Here is a 14,168-nt window from a genome sequence, read left to right on the forward strand (position 1 = left end):
GACTTGTCCCATTGAAGATATTATTTAAATAAGCCCACTGTTGACCCTGATGCCTTCACATACTTACAAGTGAGCATTATTTGTCACACCCTAACGCAGAATGCTGTTACTTCAATTTTGAAGAGGCTGCCAAAACTGCCCACCCTACTCCTCAAGCTCCCATATTGGATGTATGATCGCATATTGGATGTTATGGATTGCCAGGGAATAATCGGAAGGGAATGTGAGGAGTAGACATCTGGCATTGATTACTGAGTACCCAATCAATAGTATGAGATAAGGTTGGAGAGGCAACATGGTTAAGGAGGAGTTAAAGAAGCTTTTGTTGCATCTGCCCTGATTCCTGCCTGGAATCTGTGGAATGACCTGGCAGGAGGCTTAAGCAGGCAGTATGACATGCTGCTGGGTCATATCAAACGTGTGGCTTTGTAACAGTATGCCAGGTTCATCACCACAGCAGTCAGGTTGAGAATCAGAGCAGTGCCCATATTGAGGCAGCATTGAGGTAACTTCAAGTTGACACATTAATCTGGCAACCGTGTTTATGGTTTGCTAAAAGAAGAAGGAGAAAAAAACTTTAATCCCTCAGTGCCCAAAACAATCATTACCCACAGGTTCCCAATGCTTTCTGGTAACCATGGTACCCAATCATGCATGGCCTTGGACTCCTGGGGTGATGAGCAAGCAGATGGCAGGTCTACCGGTGCCACCACCCGCTGCCTTGTCAACCAGCAGAGCCTGGAGGGTGTGTGCATCTCTCTGGATTAACTTTGCTATAAGGGGATTTAGATCCCTGCAGCAGCCTGGGTCAGGATGTAGCCCAAACACACAATTGACTCTCTCACTCCTTAACACACATTCTACCTACTTAAATTACATTGTCCCACTGCCATGACTCTTATGGTAATGGTATATGGTATGGTCATTTTTGGAAATGTAGTTTGGTCACAAGTTCATCCCAATATTTGTTTCTTTTGACTCTCTTCAGTCTGGTGTTGATACTATATTGACTGAATACAACAACAACTGAACACAAATACTGCTAAATCAAGTTATTAACATTACAATCTACTCCACTGCAGTTATTTATTGATTCTTAATTGCAGATGTCAGTGATATCTTCTACTGTTAACAAACAGTTTGCTCAGTCCACGGTGGCTAAAACACAAACCTGCATCAACTGCTGTTTGAGCTTCTGGATCTCAGAGATGTTAAGTTCGCTCAGCAGATCGTCCACAAGGCTGGGTGCCGGATGGAACAGCTCTTCCTTCTTGGGCATGGAGATGCGGTTGTCATCGGTGATGGCATTGGCCAGTTTGGTGAAGCCATTCTCATATCCGTGGAGAGCCTCATCGTTATTGGGTTCGGTGGCAGCGTCATCGCTGAACTTGAGACCATCCAAAGAGATGCTAAGAGGACTGAAGAGGTAAAAAGTTGAATCGTTTCATATTTATTACAGTGCATGCTGAGACACAGGCCTTATTTGTGTTTTATTCACCTGTTGTACAGAGTGTCTCCGATGCTCATGTAGTGGGAGAGCTCTTTCCTCAGGGATGCTTTTAGCTCACGCTCAGTCTTGATGGTCTCTAGGGCCTCCCCTAGCTGACGCTCAGCAATCTCTTTCAGGCGGATGGCGTCCTCCAGCTGGCTGTTAAGGAACTGAGTATCCTCCTCCAGGCGACGGATTTCATGCTTCAAACCCTCAAACTCCACCTGGGGAGACAAAGGAAGCGCTTCAATGAGTTTATATTAAATATTTTTTAAACTAAAAGCAGCTTGATTTTAAAAATGAGCTGTCAGGCTCGTTCATGTGTGGCAAGATAATCTAGAACATACATACCCATTGAATTTCCCTCTTTAATTAGTTTTAAGTTAATTCGATTTGGGAATCCTTTTTATATTGCTCGACTAAAGAGAAAGAACCGCTTTTGTTTGTTTCAGGCCTTTTATGATGAATACAGAAACATAATTTAAGACGGCATATGGAGAGAATTAACAGCTCAAGCATAAAAGTGAGCATTGAATGGAAATGTCCTCCTTGGAAATTCGGCTCTGTTTCATGAGATTATTTTTCATTCCACTTATTTAATTAAATCCAGGAAGTGTTTTGTGTTTGAATCTCTGGTTTGAAGACAGATATCTGTTTAAGAGTCTGTCAGACACTTCCACAATCAGACTGCAGCTCAGTTTCCAGGCATTTGTAAAAACAAAGGCAGCTGCTTATCTCTTTACTGTATCAGAGGATGTTTTTAATATCGTAATTAAATCTGAATATTAAAGCACTCATGCTTCTTTTGACAGTCTTATCAGTATAAGAAGGAGGCAAACAGGAAGCTGATGTGTGGGAGGTGGAGGGCCTGTAGGGCTCCTAAGATGCGGTAAGATAGTATACAGTGCATCTGTGTTAGTTCATGAAAGTACTTGAATGAGAATCCTGAGGCTGCTAGTTTAATTAGGTCTAACTCATGAGATGCATGATGATGAACCAGTAAGGAGGATAGAATTACCAAAAACTGGATGATCTGCTCTCATTTTGAGACTATAACCCCACCATTCTCACAATAAGTGAGTCTTTCCACATGTAGAGCTGCAGCACTGCAGCACTGTTTCATCCTCACCTGGCTCTGCTTGAGCACGGACACCTGCTTCTGCAGCGAGATGTTCTCCTCCTCCAGCTCGGTGTAGTCCTGCAGCAGACGAGCCTCCCGGAACTTGTACTCCTTGATGTCGTCACGCAGCTGATTCCTCTGGAGCTCCACCATCTGGCTGTTCTGTAAGAGGGAGAGGGAGAAGAGGAAAGAGCAAGAGATGTCAATGACTGCTATTTCAATCTTGTTTGACCTAAGTGTAAAGGAGATGGCGATTGACTGGATATTGCTGCTTTAGTATAACTGCTTGTGTCAGGTTGGGCTCTTTAACACTCTAAATCTTGCTAGATAAGAAAGGGCTCCCATCTGGCCAAACCCAGCGTGTGTGCGTTTGGTGTGTGTTCACATTTGTGTTTAAGCGGGAGGTGCCAGGTGTCTCTCCGGGCAGTGGGCCACCGGTGTGCTTGCTTGCCAATTCTGATGGCACCAAAGAGACTGAAGCCTACTTAGCTCTCTCATGGTGACTGGCATTCAGTGGTTTGGAAGCACTGTAATGGTTTAGTTTTCTAAAGAGGAGTCACATTAGGTTTCTCTGTACAAAAGAATAAAAGAATCATTTAGAAAATTGTCTGATTTTCAACTGGAATTTAACTCATTCTGAAACTTTGACTATTTTCAGGCTTTACAAGCTAAATAATATGTTGGATTTTTTTGCCAGTGAAGCAATAAACAAGTAATGTAAAAAGGAATTATGTTAACTTGGTTATTTCAAGCTAAGAAAATTGCTCACAATATAGGTGCGGCTGGCTCTCTTCTGCTGCTCAGGAAAGACATCATTAATTATATAAAAGGTGAGAGAGGCAAGAAAAATGCCCCTCCCCCACTTGTAGAGACACTGCCTTAAACTGGAAGCCACAAGGATCCGATCAGCCCTACTGTGCCACCTGTGTCCTTACTACCCGTCTATCGCCCTGTTTAACCCTCTACTCTATACTCTTCTACAGCTGTTTGTCACCGATATTTGGGTTTCAGAGAAATAGCGAATAAAAGCTGAGAAGTAAGGGGATACTCCCTGCAGAAGGGTGGGCCTCACCCTTTTTTTGAGCTGAACAAAGGAACATGCACATGTGTGTGTAATGTGAGAGAGAGGAGGGAAAGCACATGAAATCTCTACATCTCCGTATTAAACAGTGTGTGAAGTGACCTTGAATGTTCACGTGTGCAAGAGAACATGTAACTTTTGGAGTGTGTGTGCAGGTGTTTGTCTCTCGGTCAGCATTAATTAGATGGCGGAGCTTGTATCCACACACTCACCAGTCTGTGTTATTATCAGATGAACGGGTGCAGGATGTGTGTATATTTACGAAACAGAGAGTGTGGCGACAGTATGATTAGGATTTGCATGTGTGTTTGCGGTCGTGTATGTGTGTGATGCATGTCTCTCTCTCTCCATCTCTCTCTCTCTCTCCATCTCTCTCTCTCTTTCCATCTCTCTCTCTTGCTCTCAGGGGAGCTGGCAGAGATAACCTAATACCAGAGGGACAATTAGCCTCCCAACCCCTTGCCAGGTGGCCACCTGCTCTCACGCTGCCACTGTGTGGCCATATCACAATCAAATTCAGATCATTTCAACAACCACGGAAAGTGAATCCTGAAAAGCTTTTCAATTTATGTTCTCCTGTCAGCACTGCCTTGAGACTGAATACACATTGGTAATGTTATTGAAAAAGAGTAGCTAATAAGCAGGCGGTGACAGGACATCCTGATGTTAGAAACACCATTCAATAACTAGAAGGTCAGTGGTTCAGTGCCCAAACACCAAATCAAATGCTCAAATTAACTTCCGAGCCATGCACCATTCATTCAACTGAGTGCAGTTTTACAGAGTAATATTGTTTAGTAATGAACAACAATAATTTACACTCGAAAATATCTCACTAATGTGACTCAGGAGACTTTCACACAACAAAAAAAACAATTTGTTTTAGTTATTCCCTGTAATTGGCATTTCCTTGCTTATTATTTGACTTACTGATCAAGAAATGCCCTGACAAACATTATGCTGCTAAATCCCCTCTGATGAAGAGTACATGCTCTTCGTTTGCTCTTTGTAATAATTAATCGCTATGTGCAGAGCTGAGTTGAGACCGACGTTTGAAGGCACATTAATATTCATCAGGGGGTTTTTGCACATGTCTAATGAGCGTGGGTGTTTGCTGTGTAAAATCTCTGATGCTGCTGCATTACTGAATAATACATAAGCTTACAATACAGATCAGTCCTATCACTAAGCCTCCATATAGTGGTACTGACTTCTAAGAAAGAGCTGAATTAAAGCAAAAAAGCAAAAAAGAGCTGCAATCTGTAAAACCCTTAACAAATTAAAATACTCTGGTAGTATCAAACATTATGAATTCATAAAGATCCTGAGAATAATCATAGATTAATCTCCTGTTTTTTAACTAGGAGATGCTGTGCCAGCTGGTTGCTCAAGTCTCTTCCGGGTCAGGGTTATGAGTCACAGCTGGAGGGTGAGTGCTTTTTAGTCCTAATGAATATGGGCCACCACTGAACCTGATTGAGATCCTCCTACAATCTGATTACAAAGCATAACGGGGCATTGACCTCTCACCTTTGCTTCCATATCCTACACTGCTGAGTCCCTGAGAGACTGGGGGCAGGATTACAACGCCCCTGCTGACAGAAACTGATTTGAGTAAATTCACCAGGGGTTGCGGTGGCCATGTGTTTTTCTAATATAAAGCGTGAATAACATTTAATCAGGCGAAGGAAACACACCTCTCCTGTGAATGTCTGTGAGAAATTTTGATGTGTGTGTGATATATGAAAGGCGCCTGAGATCCCACCAATGGAGTGTTTGTCGGTGAGAAGCCTTTCATGACCATAAGCCTGAATGCGGCTGGTGAAGGCCCCCCTGCCTGCTGTCACTGCAGGTGACGTCTGGACAGCTGCTCGAACACATCCGCACACCACACCACACACATACAGACAAAATGTGTCACTTCCATTCAAAGTGGGTGGCAGTGAAAACAAGTTTTACTGCAGTTCTGCCATAAATTTTGTAGGATAAGCAAATCAAACACTCTTTATTTGGAAGCATATTGAGGACGAGAGCATGCATGTGTACATGCATGATAAAGCATGGGTCGTTTTTATGCATAAGTGAAACCTCTCTAGGCCATGCAGGGCTACGAAATGAAAATGTCACCAGAGCATATTTCTGTGGGTTAGAGTGTCTTCCAACTGTACTATGTGAACTCTCTCTTTCAACTCTTAAGCTGTTTTTCACCATTAAACTGCTTTTGACAGCATAGTGGTGCTGAGCCTGCTTAAATCTCTCCAAAGCTCTGGGTAGTTTCTCAATGTGTTTGAGCTGTTACAACCACGATGTCTATGGGAAATAGCTCCATCAATTTGTAAGCCACGGTGGCAAAGTTTCAGGCTTAACGCAAGTGTAGATTAGGAATGTTTTTAATGCTTTGTTAAAGGCTCTGCTGTGTTCTTAATAACTTGAGAGAATCCAGCTTGCAAATACTGTAAAATCCATATTTACTTTTTTTCTGGGTTTGATTTGCTAGAAAGTGCTGACCAGACACTCTGATGGCAAAAGACTGTATTATTGATATAAAAGCACAGACAGGCTCGATATAAATATATGTTTTATCCTCTCTCTCCTCCTCTCACTCAACTGACCTCCATTTCACTCTCCATCCTGCTCCCTTTGCACTTCAGTAAAATGCACATGTATGCCCCCCCCACACACACACACACACCCACACACACACAAAGTGCATGACACCAAGTGCAAAACAGCTCAATTCCTTTTTTTATTTATTTTATTTTTTATTTTTGTCAGCTTCTCCTTCAAATACCACTGGCCTTCATTTGGCCATTTTACAACACTGCTGCTCTCATTTTACAGCCCCCCCGCCCTCTCCTGGGAAGTGTGTCTGCGCTTTTAGAGGCCATGTTGTCAGTCACAGTTGAATTGCTTCCTCATACTGAGCATTAAGTTCGATCATATCTATTTATCATCTGCAGTAAAAAGACAGCGGTAGTCTTCCACTTCGGCTTATAGTCACTCTGCTTTAGAGAGCTCTTTTGGACTTTAGAGAGCTGATGGGGGGAATTTTTTAAAAAGCTGTGACCTGTAGGCTCTGCAGCATGTCAAGGTCATGTCAGCTCTACTTAAACCTAACTCCACCAAGCTGAACCCATCCCAGGATTACCTTCAGGAGAGAAAATGAGAAATGAAACACAGATGCAGTGTAGCTCAACCCCCACCAAGTATAGCTTTGGACAGAGCAAAGGAATAATGAAGCTCAGGGGCCTCTTGCCACTGTCAGAGTGGAGGATGTGGGTGAAAGCAGATCTGCTTTTATCCTCCTCTCTGCTGCAAGCAACTGTCATTTCTATTCAGCCTAGCCAGACTCCATTAGGGGGAGAAAACACACTCAAGGTCACACGTTTCAATGAGACAATTAAAAACTAAAAAGTGAAAGGAACCTCACGAGTGAGTGGCTGATGGTTGTTGGCCCAGTGGGTGACAAGCGGGTTGAAAAGCCCACAGGGTGAAAGTGTGCCTGCATGCACGCACTTAACAGTGATTATTTTGAGGTCATTTGGATGATGGTATAGAGAAACGTGCACATGAGCCCATCCACACCCATTAGATGAAGTGAATGTGTAGGCCTGTTTGTGTGTGTTGATTTATTGGCATCCATTGATCTGGCATGGAAAACCTCTTTGGTGAGCCAGGGGCCTAAATCAAGAATGACACACTTTCAGAGCTTCCTTAAAGCTGATGCCAAAAAGCTAAACATTATTTAGGGATCAATAGCAAAATCTTCCACATATATTTTATCGATACCTTGGATTTAACAGCTAAAAATACAGACATGGGTCATAAGGCAACTAGCTGAAGTGGGATCAAGATTAGGTGATGTTGGTTTCTGTGGCCAGATAACCTACATACCATCTGGAGGGTTTAGAATAGGTTGTGGGTAAGTCATGCAGCAGTAGTAGCAGTAGATGATTCCTACCTCTGCTCTGCTATATTCCTCTGTCCTGTTTGTCTTGTTGAATTGCCCCCCCTTCTCCTTCTCTCCCCAACTAGGAGATGATCTATCTTTACATAAATGTCACAGGATATAATAATAAGGCAGTCAACGTCAACACCCCAGGGTCATTTAGGACTCCTGTTACTCTCAATAGATGCTAATAAGAGGGAACAAAGAGCAACCATCCTTGTATCCTTTTACCACTCAAGTCTGACCTTTCAATGACAAGGTAAAGCTTCAATCCTGCCCAGACAATTGAAAATCTGCTCTCGTGTCCATCTGCTCCACTATTCAACCACTGCAGCCCTGCACTGTAATTTTCTTTTTCTTTCTTTTTTATTTCTCCTGATTGTAATAACAGCAATGATCTTCCTTGACGTCTTCCTTGTGATGAGTTTACACCTCTGCCCTCTTCTGACCTTTTAAACTCTTCCCGTCAATGCAGATACTTTCTTAATCCCTCACTTCCCAGTCAGGTGTTTAATCCAGCCAATTGAAACAGCAGGAGGTGTCAAAGAGATGGAGAAACCCCCCCCCCAATTGTGTTTAACATTTGAATGGGTTACTCATAATGGTGATCGACAAAAAGCACATCACCATAATTTATGGGTCTGTGAGGAAAAGACGGACAGAGCCTGAATTATTTCAGTACAGTTGTGGAGTGGAGGTTACTGTGTCAACACTGCACCCTGAGTGATGCAAATGTACAAAGGAAGTAGTGCAAGTACTGTGGTCACATGGTGATTCTTAAGTGGAAACATATTACATTTCCTATAAGTGTAAAACGTGTAAAAAGAGTGAAGGTACACCGAGCTATGTTGATATCATTTCTCAATTTTTTGTCTTCGGCTTCGCTTGATCATTTCCTGGGAGGCAGGCAACGAGGATCTTTGTGTGGATAATGGAAGCCATCACTGTAGGCACATTCCTCTCAAGACGTGAGATTGAATTTAATGAAGTCATGCCTATTAGAGTGCGCCTCCTTACAATGGTCCTGGCTCTTTGAGGGGGTTTAATCCTGTAGACTGCATCGTATAGGCAGTGAAATATGTCTTATCGGTGCTTGGGGGTGAACATTTGAGTCTTTCAGTGTGAGAAAACTGCCTGGGAGGTTCAAATGTGACGTATTTAACCAGCTGTAATGCTGTAACTAAATGGTTGTGAATGAACTGGGCTGTACTGAGACAAAAGCCGTTTCACACTGAGTGAAGCTTCCATGTCTGTGTAATGGTGGGATGATGACATTATCTAGAGATTGAATAGTGAAGCCTCATTTAACTGCACCGATGCTATGAAAGCTCTTCCACTAAATACATTGGCACGTCACAGAGGAAACTTTTAGATATGTGAAGGCAATTTTCAACCACTAAACCGAATCATTCAGTCAATATGATAAGCATGGAAAAGCAGCATCGTTTAACGTTGGTGTTGAGTTTACTCTCATTAAACCTCTTTCTCTTTCCCTGATGGATTTTAGGCCTATTCTTTGTCTTCCCTACCATTCTTGTGGTCTCCTCATGCCACCTCCTCTCTTTTCTCTCCCGGCCTGAGCTTTTGGGCTAATTTGAAACCCAGGAGACAAAGACCTCTTTCAGCCCAGTCAGTCTGGTCACAATGCCAGCCTCAGTGCCCCCTGCTCCCTCCATTTGCCTGCCACACACACTCCGCCTAGCACCCACAGACGTACTATTAGAAGGGTGTCATTATCTCCCATACATGGGGCGATTTACACTCCAGCCCCTTTTATCTGGCCAATTAGAGCTGGCTGGGTCCAATGGTGCCTCATTGGGGTGTTTGTAATGGGAATGGCACCTGCAGAAAGACCATCATGCAGGCCACCAGTACTACACCAGTTACACCAGTGCTGTTGCTCAGATGTGCAGCAAACCCTTGAGAATAGTGGTCTACTACAGTGGTCCCTTTTCACTCTCATTTCTTTAAGATATTTTAAGTAAATAACCTCTGATGGAAGATTTAAGAGGTATTATGTCATTGTAGAAAGTAATTACGGTCAAGTTGAATCCCGAAATACTGCAGGCAGTAAAATCTTGTACAGGGGACCTAAAACAGAGCCTGGCTCATGAGTGAAACATGTCTGGTGAGGCACATCTGGCTTCCATAATGCTCAACTTATAACAACGTAGATGCAGAGCTGAGCGGCAGCTGACCTAATTATAGAGGAATTGGGAGCTTTCTGGAACTTAAGATTTTTAAGACTTGCTAATCTCGGTAAAAACACTGCTTGACATCTGTCTCAATCAGTGACTTATAGAAAACAGTAGTGATTCCCGCAGCTTTAGACTCACTCAGGACTGGAGGGGAGGCCCTTTTTTTTTATACTCATCCCCCTCCAAATTACACTTTATCAACTTGACCTGCAAAAACAGTGGACTGCCTAATCTGTTGTGCACAAACATGGAAGATTTGGGATACTGATGGGTTTAAATACCACATACTGAGAGCATTATAAAGAAACACTAGTAAAAAAGCTCATTGTCAATATTGCAGAAGGGGAAGCCCAAAAGCATTTAGGTCTTGATTTGTTAAAGAAAACTGTGCTAATGTTTTTTTAGTTCTTGGGTGGAGAGGTATGCTTCAGATGTGTATGATAACACTGTATGCAGGTTTAATACAGGGCTGATACAAAACACTGATATAATACAACAAGTTCCTGGCTGGTATTGTGATGTACAAAGCATCTCTATAGACCTGTGAGTGAGGCTGGGCAATATATCAATATCATATCAATATCATGACATGAGACTAGATATCGTCTTAGATTTTGGATATTGTAATATGGCATAATTGTTGTATTTTTTCTGATTTTAAATACTGCATTACAGTAAAGTGATATACTTTTCTGAATTTACCAAACTGTTCTAGTTATTCTATTATTTGCTTTTACCCACTTATTCATTATATCCACATTACTGATGATTATTCATCAGTGATAATAATAATAACAATTGTCCCTAAAATATTATTGCTATATCAATATTGAGGTATTTGGTCAAATATTTGAGTTTGTCCATATAACCCAGCCTTAGCTTTGAGTGTCAAATACATTAGGTTAGATCTAGAATCTATGAATAGCTGGTTCCTTTTCTCCTCAGATAGGAACCCCCCCACCCCCCTCCACCCCAACATCCCCCTTTATCACTCTAGCCTTTACTTGGCAGTCAAGGGAGCATGGACCTTTGCATCAAAGAAACACATCTAAAAAGGTGGGGGGCTCTCTCTACCCTCCTGTCAGACTCTGTTCATCTCTTTTCTTCCCTTTATGTCTCCCTACCTTTGTGTCAAACAGGTTTCCTTAAAGCTTTGTACATCTCTCAGTCCGTGTGATGTCAACCTGCACTGGTAAAGCACCAGCTCCATCACATCACATTACACATACATGGCCACGAGCAAATGCACACAGCCCCACGCTCTGCCTCTGCACTGTGCTCTTGTCTCCTCTAATGAGGTCAATTAACTGCAAGTATGTAAATGAAAGCAGTGAAGAGGTCAGACATTGTCCAAAGTGGGGCGCAGACAATAAAGGTTTGCATTATGAAGTTTGGGAAAGCTTAAGATAGAAGGAAATGAGTATGTTTGGTGGAATGTGTTAAGGATAAGCAGCAATTTAGAAAAATGGCTTCAATGAAACTGATTTTGTTGGCTTGTCTAAGATGAAGTTTTATATAATGAGGTTTGTCACACATGCCACAGCTGGGCCAACAGGTTTAAATACTGTCATGCAACACTTCACACAAATAAAAGATCTGATTTATAATATATTTCTCACGGTCTCAGTGTGTTTCTTGTCATCTGTTTATCATAATTATAATTCCACACTGAACATGCAAAAAGGGTGGTGGACATCACAAGGCTTGAAGGCAAGGTGTGCCTTCAGTTAGCTTGGTCTGCGTTCAACATTCATTACAGTATGATTAGTTTTGTAATAATTACACAAGAGCCTTAAGAACGACTTTACGAGGCTTTACGAGGACGACTTTTTGTGAATCTACATTTAAAACTGTATTCCTCCCACATAAAAATGCTCATCGATTAGTGATGAATGTGTTTTGTGTTTGCTGAAGCTTCAGACAGATAAATAATATCCGACTCAAGCGTCAACAAATGCAACCCGCTGTTCTCAATAGCTGCGGGCAAGGAAGAGTTTACACAACCATCTGCTTCAACTCAGAAGTTGAGGAGTTCATTTTCAAAGTACTGACGCAGGAAACAAACCACAACACATTGTTGTCTGATAGACAGAAATAATATTTTCAGTAACTTTACGCAATCCTCTTCAAACATAATATCTGCAGTGTGCATTAGTAGCATCCTATGATACTTAACTGAATTTAACTCCTTTTGAAACTAGGAACAGATACTGTGGTGTGGTTCAGGTTCTGGGTGTGCCCCTCTTACCTCTCTCATCTCTTGGGTAATGGTGTTCAGGCGTTCATTCTCAGACTGGGTGTTGGTGAGGATGTTGCGGGCCTGGCGGAGCTCGGTCTGCAGCTCCAGGACCCTCTGCTCGTAGTAGGCCTCCTTACAGGCTGACTCCTGGATAAGAGACTCCTCACGGCTCTCCCCATCCGCTGCCACCTTCCTGTGGTTGGAGTAGGCTTGTCCAAAGGCCTGGAGACACATGGATGGAGGAAAAGAGCCTTTGGTTAGAAGCTATTGTGTTAGGAAACATGGAAGGATTTGTTGCTTATTTGTAATACTGCAGATATTATAAACATCTACTTCCTCTAACCGCAGGACACTGGCCTCCTCTGCACGTGCTCTGCAGTATTATCTATTGCAGTGGCCAAGCAAGAGATATAATCAGCAGATTAAATGTTAACTGGCTAATTTTGAATATTAGGATTGATACTGACGAACACTTATTTTGTGATTCAGCCATTTTAAGGTGACGCTGATGATTTTCACTGTGGTTCAGTTAAGGACTGGGGCTCAAAAACCTCCCAAAATACTGCCATGACCCAGTAGAGATAATCAGTTACACTCCATCTGGGCTACATCATCCCATCCCTACTCTCACCCCCCCCCACCCCCCTGTTCCTCCACATCTCCCTCCCCTACCCGTAGGACATTGGCCTCCTCTGCACGTGCTCTGCTGTGGCTCCACAGATGGAAAAACCAAACAGGAAAAGTAGAGCAAACGGACTAATGTCTGTGCGATCACGAGAGGCCTGTATTCTCATGCTCTTAATACCTTAGGAGACTCTCGCAGTTTTATTTGATTTTTACAGATTAACTGAAGGGGACGAGGTTTATGAAGATTAAATAACTACATGCTAAGGCTTTTACATTCGGTAGGGAGGTATTGTCTGTTGAGAGGCTGCTAACAGTCATTATCTGTTTCACCATTATTTGTACTGCTTTCATTTTTTGTCTTAAATTTGTTAATGCCTTGAAGGCAGTGACAAAAAAAAACTGTGTACAGAGAGACAAACACAAACATGCCAGGGGAAGAGAGATAGAGTAAAGAGACCTTTATTGCAGCAAAATCTAGGTTAGGTTACCCTTTTCCATCTCTAAATAATGATCCCCCTGATTACAGATTTCATTTCCAGTCCTGTAACCAGCAGTGAGCCGATGGAAATTATGATTCTCATCTCGCCTCGCAGCTCGAGTGCAGGCAGTAATCTGGAGTCACCTGAGGCGTATGAATCTGACCTTGTTTGCAGCTGCACTGCGCACTCGCTTCTCTCTGACCTTCTACCCCCTCACATCTGCACGTGACTGACTACTGCAGGATTTTCTCTGTTTGACTGCTGCGTATTGTATTAATCCCAGTAATTCCTTTAGAGAAAGGAAAATCTGGAAATTTGTATTAAGTCGAACTGACCTAGTTGCAGGACTTGGACGAATGTGTGACCGTATAAAACGAGTTTAATGGGTTAGAGAAGTGCGTGACATCATGTCTCGTGCCTGGTGGCAAGTATATCTCTCACATTCCAGGAAAGATGACAGTGCTAACAGAGAGGCAGTGACGATAAACAGATAAACTCTCACACAGAGGCACATTACATTTTATTTAAAAGCTTGACAGCGAGACTTTCTATGGGCCAAGGTCTATGAAACAACTCCATTATTGCACATAACTGACTGTGCTAATGTAATAAAGGACAGCCAAAGAGACATAAATGACTTGAAAACTCCTTTACAGATGACCTGATAACTGCCAACATTTTCCCCAGATAGACTGAACACCAAACAAGTGGACACAGTACTCAAACTGGTTGATGAATCAATTAGTACAGTGACAAAAAAAAATTGCAGCTATGTTGAGGATTGAGTAATAAGTAATAAGTTAAGTAATTTTTTGGAGGAAAAATGCCAAATATTATATACTTCATTAGGAGTATTTTCTACTGTTCTTTGCCTTATGAGATGATACGCTGTAAATCTTATGGCTTTGGATTGTTGGCAGAAAAAAAGAAGCTATTTGAGGACATCGCTTTATGTTTTAAGAGATTGTGATGGACATTTTTCACTA

At 42.3% G+C, this 14,168-nt stretch overlaps 1 protein-coding gene across 1 annotated transcript in view; it reads right to left on the reverse strand.

Moving 5' to 3' along the window:
• The window catches only part of LOC128356803 (protein bicaudal D homolog 2-like), a 44,884-nt gene that overhangs the window by 13,754 nt on the left and 16,962 nt on the right, over positions 1-14,168 (reverse strand). The window contains exons 2-5 of the mRNA XM_053316933.1: positions 12,086-12,298; positions 2,619-2,771; positions 1,499-1,713; positions 1,172-1,418 (exon numbers count right to left, since the gene is read on the reverse strand). Of these exons, the coding sequence (XP_053172908.1) occupies positions 1,172-1,418; positions 1,499-1,713; positions 2,619-2,771; positions 12,086-12,298 (828 nt within the window). The remainder of the gene's footprint in view (positions 1-1,171; positions 1,419-1,498; positions 1,714-2,618; positions 2,772-12,085; positions 12,299-14,168) is intronic.

The sequence above is a fragment of the Scomber japonicus genome, chromosome 4 (genome assembly GCF_027409825.1).
Source record: "Scomber japonicus isolate fScoJap1 chromosome 4, fScoJap1.pri, whole genome shotgun sequence".
In the NCBI taxonomy this organism is placed as follows: Eukaryota; Metazoa; Chordata; class Actinopteri; order Scombriformes; family Scombridae; genus Scomber; species Scomber japonicus.